The 7,155-nt window shown below is 40.0% G+C and overlaps 1 protein-coding gene across 1 annotated transcript; it reads right to left on the reverse strand.

Moving 5' to 3' along the window:
- Window positions 1-218: 218 nt before the first annotated feature.
- LOC112770660 (DNA topoisomerase 2) lies at window positions 219-7,155 on the reverse strand. The gene is made up of 18 exons (XM_025814991.3): window positions 6,425-7,155; window positions 5,579-5,871; window positions 5,415-5,481; window positions 5,048-5,318; window positions 4,766-4,965; window positions 4,339-4,548; window positions 4,140-4,253; window positions 3,936-4,046; window positions 3,683-3,847; window positions 3,230-3,571; window positions 2,989-3,122; window positions 2,549-2,897; window positions 2,260-2,446; window positions 2,123-2,172; window positions 1,596-2,036; window positions 1,334-1,511; window positions 1,110-1,253; window positions 219-1,020 (listed from the first exon to the last, which is right to left on the reverse strand). Exons 1-18 carry the CDS (start codon window positions 6,998-7,000, stop codon window positions 392-394), a joined length of 4,461 nt encoding a protein of 1,486 aa, XP_025670776.1. The 5' UTR covers window positions 7,001-7,155; the 3' UTR covers window positions 219-391.

Raw genomic sequence — 7,155 nt, forward strand, 5'->3', positions numbered from 1 at the left:
ACAATTACTTCGAAATGACAACGAGGCCCCTGTGCCAAAAAAAAATAAATGTTATTTTTTTTGGCACAGGGGCTAATCTGTCCCAAAAAAAATTTATCAGGGGCCGGATTGGGTGTTTTTTTTTCTTGGGGGTCTCGTTGTCCTTTCGAGATAATTGTCAGGGCCGGATGGGGTATTCACTCAAAAAATAAAAGTAAAATCCATAATTTACAACCGGGTTGCAGAGACAAATCAAAGTTTACATGCATTTTCCATTTCCTGGTGAAAAAAGGAATGAAAAAGTACAAGAAATTTAAATCAAGCTGTTCCGCGAGATACAGAGACAATACAAGAATGCATGCGTCATGCATTGTGAATTCTTAAAATCAAGCTACACATGCTTCACTCATCACTAATCTTCATCTTCAAAATCAGAGAAATCCGAAGCATGTTCGTCAGCAGAATCATCCTTGTCATCACCATCATCATCATCATTGCTCTCGGATTCACTCACCACGTATCTTGCTTGTGTACGATTGGCCCTCTGAGGCCTCGCTCTTGCCGCTACCGGCGCAACCTCAACCACCTCCTCCTCCGTAGTGCTAGGAGAGTTTGCCGAAGCCGAACCTTCACTCGCGTTTTGATCTTTCTCAGCAAGCCGGCCAAGCAAGGAGCCGCTCTTTTTGTTAAACGGGGATGGCCTCATCCTCCTAACTTTCTTCTCCGGCGATGTCTCCTCCTCCGCCGGCTTCAGCATTTCAGTCGATAGTTTCTGAGATCGCTTGCTGCCTAAGTTTCTCTTGGTGGCTGCAGGTGCCTTCGCTGCCTTATGAGCTGCAGGCTTTCTCCCTCCCTTCTTTTTCCCTGCTTCGGAGGCAGCCTGGTCCAGTATTTCAAAGTCATCATCCCCGTCATCTTCGTCTTCGACATTATCGCTGTCTGAAGAGTCCAACAGTATGGTACTTGACGATTTCTTTTTGGCACGACCCGTTTTGCCTTTCCTCGCAGCAGGTGCCTCGGGGGGCGCTTCAGCTTCCATGGCTGTGGTGGTGGAAGCAAAAACATAATTAAATACTAACACAAGACGAAATTCAAGAGGTTTAAGAAAACATCATTTAAAGCATTTTTACCTGCTGATGATTGATCACTAGATGCTCCAAAGTTATATGCAGCTAGGCGTTCTTGAAGAGATAGAATTTCATCTTCATCGACAACCTTCTTAGCAGGAGCTTTCTTTGGTCTGCCTTTTGGTTTAGCAACCTCAACATGGTTCTCTGATCATGGAGAAAATTAAGTCACATCACATGGACATGGAAAATTCAAAATATATTACTTAACAGTGCTAAATTCATACCAATTTCCATTGAAGAATTATCATTCTCTGGCTCAGCTTTTGTCGCCTTCTTAGTATTCTTTCGTGGCTGTGGCGGCTTCTTTGCTGCTGCCGCTGCTGAAATACCGCGATTAGATGTCTTTCTGTTTCCTTGACTTGACCTCTTTTGTTGTTCCTCAGCAGCTTTGCTATCCATTTCCTGATATATATACAGACAATGTTATTAAAACCAAATATTCAAATATAAACTAAACAAAATAGGATGTTAATTAATAATGCCTACATCAAGTTTCTTCTCAAGCTCATCAAGATCCTTCATCCACATAGATGTTGGTGGTGTTGCCTTCAAAATCTCAAACTCCTTTTCCTTTTCATCCTTTTCAGCCAGCAGCTTCTGAACACTTTCAATCGTTAAAGTTCCAATGGGCAAGGACAACAGATATTCATAGTCGCCGCGTTTTGCTCCTTCAACAGTGGCAGTTTCCTCTCTGGTGGTGTCATCATCTTGTTCTTCTGAAATGTCATCATTTGCCCCGGCAACTTGAGGTTCTGCAGATTTTCCCTTCCTTGGCATGGGAGTGAAACCTTTCTGCTGCAGCTCCATCAACAAATCAGCCTTTTTCCTGTTGCTCACAATAATTTCTCCATTCACCACCCCTAATATGAACCTGACTTTGTTGTCCAGTATCAACAAAAGCCGTTCGAGATTGTTCAGTATATGTTGCTGCAAAGCATAACAATCAAATTGATTTTAGTTCTAACTCAAACTCAAGAAAAAATGAACCGTTCGGATTTACCACAATAACTCACCTTTCTTCTCCCATAATACTCTAGCCGAAGTGGAAAGAACTCTTCAAGGACTGTATAACACATGACATAAAACAGTGAACATGAAGACCCATATGATCATAAATAAATAAATAAAACTTCTCTAAGTACTAATATACCTTGTTCCGGGGTGTCGTATTTCTTAATTTTCCCTTCTGCATCAAAAAGATGCATGTTACTTGTGCTGATAGTGCTGGTCAATTTAAATTTTTTAAGTAGACCCTCTTGCATGATCATTGCTATTTTGTCAAGCTTCAATCTGACTTCTATGTCTACAATTGCATCATCACCATTCTGTCTGAAATCCTGCAGAGAGAGCAAGAGAGAAAATACCATGTTTCAGTTTCCGTAAAAATGATACAATTTAACCCGCTGCACAACTTGTTATAAGGTGTTTAGGCCAGTTACCTCGATTAGAGGATCCTTGACGTTAGGTGATCCATCAGTTACAGATTCAAGGAACTGCTTATAATCTTGAGTCCATCGACGAATAGGCAACTCTGTGATCCTGAAAACTTGCTCATCTATTTCCTCTGTCATACCATTGACTATATAGCCACCTTCCTTGGCACTTTTCTCAATGACTCCATGGAATCCTCTATACCATGGATCCATTGGCAGCATTGCTTCACCACTCAACATTCGCCTAACATTGGCAATAACTTCCCTAGGATTATAATTGGGAATGTAAGAACTCCAGCCTGTTCCAATACCTTCACTACCATTGACAAGGACCAATGGGATAATTGGTATGTACCTGTGACCAGAAAAGAGAATTTGAATAAGTTCTAGGCATATTGGATTGTTGAAACAGGAGATAAGATTGTCCAAAAAGCATAATTAGTTACCAGCTCGGTTCAATTGACCTCCCATCCTCATTCAAGTATTCAAGAAGCTTGTCGTCATCCTCATGAAAGAGGCAGCGAGTAATAGGATTCAGTTCAGTGTAGATGTATCTAGCACTTGCATGATCTTTGCCTCCCTGGAAAATTTAAGGTTATAAAAAGCACACACTTATATAAAAACAAAAGTAGTGTTGACAATGTACAAAGTGACAGGTTTCAAAAGTCATTGACAGGATCATCTCACCAAGTTACGAGTACCGAATTGACCATTCGGTTTAAGAAGATTGATGTTGTTGCTGCCCACGAAATCCTGTGCCATTCCAATTATTGTGCTAGCAAGACTTTGCTCACCATGGTGATAAGCAGAGTGCTCAGATACATAACCAATAAATTGGCCCACTTTTATTTCTTTGAACAACTTTTTCTTAAATGAGCAGAAAAGAATCTTCCGTTGTCCAGGCTTGAGGCCATCAACCATCGAGGGAATGGACCTTTGAAGATCTGCCCTGGAGAACAGTATCAGCTCTTTGTTGACAAAGTCTCTGTAGTTGATATGTTTCATCATATGATCGCGGCAAGTGCCAGGCTGCAACAGCATAAAAGGCCAAGAATTTCAATTATTAACATATATTATATATTATATACACTTCCAAGAATTAAATATATAAGACTACTAAAGTGCAAATTATTCGCACACCTCGAAATTTCGAATCCAGGTTTTCCTATCTTCAGTTTTTTTCTTGCTGAATGCCAATTCTATTGCACTTCCATCCTGGTCATCATCCCAGACAAAGTCCTTTCTATGCTTATCAAGATCTCTGAAGTACTCTCTCCCTTCTTGAGGAGTACTTGTACCCAGACCCTAGAGAGACCAAAAATAAGAAAGAGTTCAGAATGGTAAATTCAAAATCTAGTGAGTTCATCTATGGTTACCAGTTACACCAACAAACCTTATAGTACTTTATCTTCCAACCAGTTGCATTGTTCCCCAAGTTTTCTCTCCATGATTCATACTCAGGCATGGAATAAAATGATAATTTTGTCCCATTTGAATGAAAAGCCTGGGTAGACAAGCAAAAGAAATGTATGAGTATGATGTTGAAGAGGAAGTTCAATAAAATAGTATATAAACTTAAGTACTTAATAATACTAACCCTTATTATGGGAGTGGTGAATTCAACCATAAAAGAAGGAACTTTCAGCAGTGATGGCCAGAAAGAATGAATAAAGTTGATCAGTAGCCCTTTGATGTGGGAACCATCATAATCCTGAACATTTTCAAACAGTTAAATCTTGCTGAATAAAAATTCAAAAGAGAATGTTTTAGTGGACTATGCTGTTTAAATAGCTCACCTGATCAGCCATAATCATTAAATGACCATATCTCAGAGACTTGACACTTGAGTATTCTTTGTTTTGCTGCAATCCAAGAATCTTCTTTATATTTTGAATCTCTTCATTCTCAAGAATCTGTTTGCTGCTGGCTTCCCGTACATTCAGCAATTTTCCTCTCAACGGAAACACACCATAATGGTCTCGGCCGACAACAGAGAGACCTGCCATCTTCGTACATAACATATGATGTCAGGAATTTTGAATAAAACTTGTTATGAAAATATTTCACTGTTAACAAACAGCATAGCCGCCAGTGTTTACATCACACCATCTTTATGGTTACAAATTACAACAGATATTAAACTTTTTCAATTCAGATTGTTGAAGTATAGACATAAAAAAATTTAAATTGATTTCACTAATGCTTGCATAGTCAAGAACTTACTGCAAGTGCCTTGGCAGAATCTCCCTCTGTTAGTATCAGGGTACATTTATCAGAGTTTCTTCCTCCAGCTTCATTGGCGTCTTCGAGCTTCACAATCCCACGAATTCTTTGTGTCTTTGTTCCATCTGACTTCTTCAGATCTTTGCTTTGTTTAAAATCTGCCCATGATAAGAGGATGTCCACTATTCCGGAATTTGAAACTGCAAAGGTTTGAAAGTATAAGTAAAAGCAACATTTCATTTTACTCAGTTACAGGCAAAAAATATTGTAAGCATGACAAACCTTCCTTCAGCATTGATTCCGGAACATCACATTTAGAACCAAAACTTGCTTGCCTAGTTGTCAGGGTTTCTTTAGTTTGGGAATCAAAAGCAGGGTTGTCAATAAGGGCATTGACAAAAACCCACAAATGATTCTTCACATTGTGTGCTTTGACATTGGCATCCTTTTTCTTCTTATTCACTTTGCTCATCACATAGCTTGTGATCTGATTGGTGATATAGTCAACATGAGTCCCACCCTTGATTGTAGCAATGGAATTAACAAAGCTGACCTGTTTATAACAAATTCAAGTCATGTTAGAGAGAATAACAAAAACAACAACAATTACCTCTCCTTAAGGTACTTATAATTCTGCTTTGTAAATTACCTGTTGAAACTGTCCATCACTTAGACTCACACAAATCTCCCATCTATCACCAATTTTGGCAAAGCTCCTAATAACAACGAACATGAAAATTAATTAGTACAGAAAATTTCTCAAGAATATTAGATAATTTCCCCAAAACCAAACTTCAATAAAGAGAGACAAACCTAGGAAGGGGTGCTGGTTTGGATTTCTCTGCGGATTTCAGGTAAAGATCGGCATAATCGCGGAAGGATTTCAGTTTAATCGCCTTGCCGTTGAGTTCAACCTTGACCGTCTTTCCAAGGCAGCCAGCCATGTCAACCACCCGTTTTTTCATCAAAACAACGACATCTTCTTCAAGCTCCGCCATCTTGAACTTTTCCAAGTCTGGCTTAAAGGTTACCTTGGTCCAGTTCTCACCTTCTTTGCATTTGGTAATCACGGGATCAGACTTTTTTCCCATGTTGTCTGAAAACACCTATAGCAACAACCAAGCAATACAATAAGCATTCCCCTCAAAATAACTACATTCAGCTTCATAAATGTACACGGAACATGAAATTTCAACAAACACGAAAAAGGTTTTAAAAGAAGAGTAAACAATTTAACAGAGAGGACGATATGCTGAATCAACTAAACTCTCAGTTCAGTTCTAAAGCTCCATATATGCAGGTAAAACAAAACCTATGAAGATCCAAAATTCACAAATTCAATTCATACACGCAGATAAAAGTTAGGGTTCAGAATTATAAAATTAAGTAAACAAATTCATAAATCACATAGAACATAAGTCCAAAAAAATAATTAAATAAAACAAGCTGACATTGTGGAAATGTAGACATTCTAAGAACGACTCCGATCTCAAAAACAAGCCTCAAAAGTCGACTACAAATTCACACATGCAACACAAAAGGAACATTCACAATCCAAGAACTTTACCAAGAACAGAAACATTTACAGAACCAAAACCAATCAAGGATAAAGAAAAGTCAAAAATAAAATAAAATAAAAATCTTGCAAGAATCCAATACCTGCTTGTACTTCTTCTGGCGCTTCCCATCAGCAGTCTCGATGACAAACTCTGTAGAGAAGATGTTCGTGAGCTTTGCGCCGTATCCGTTACGGCCTCCAGTGGTCTTCTTCACGTTGTCATCATAGTTACTGCTGGTCAGCAAGTGCCCGAAGATCAGTTCGGGCACATACACCTTCTCCTCCTGGTGGATCTCAACGGGGACGCCATCTCCGTTGTTGAAAACAGAGATGAGGCCCCGCTCGGGATCAATCACCACCTTCAGCGAGTCCATCGAGGGATCTCGCTGCTTGTTGTCGGCAGCATTAACGAGAATCTCGTCAAAGATCTTATAGAGCCCCGGGACGTAGGTCACAGGGCGATACACCATTTCATTGTTGATGTCATTGTAGACCCACAGGGTCTGCGTGTGTTTCTCGATTGAACCCACATAGGTGTCGGGCCGGAGAAGGATGTGCTCGAGCTGGGTCTTCTTCTGGTACATTTCTTCAATGGTCTTCCCCGATGCCGGTGCGGTTGACGCGGGGATGTTCACGGCAGTGCTGGTATGAAGAGGGCGTTTCTTCTGGGTTTCCATGGGGGAGGAGTGAGGAAGGAAATGAAACAAAAATGAAAAGAAGGAAGACACGGAGATGGTGTCTTTTTGGTTGGGGGTGAAAGGGTTGAAGAGAAAGTAGAGAACTATCAGGAAGGTGCAGTGCAGAGTGAGACCTCGTGCATCTTATTGAACTT

This window comes from Arachis hypogaea, chromosome 18 (genome assembly GCF_003086295.3).
Source record: "Arachis hypogaea cultivar Tifrunner chromosome 18, arahy.Tifrunner.gnm2.J5K5, whole genome shotgun sequence".
Classification (NCBI taxonomy): Eukaryota; Viridiplantae; Streptophyta; class Magnoliopsida; order Fabales; family Fabaceae; genus Arachis; species Arachis hypogaea.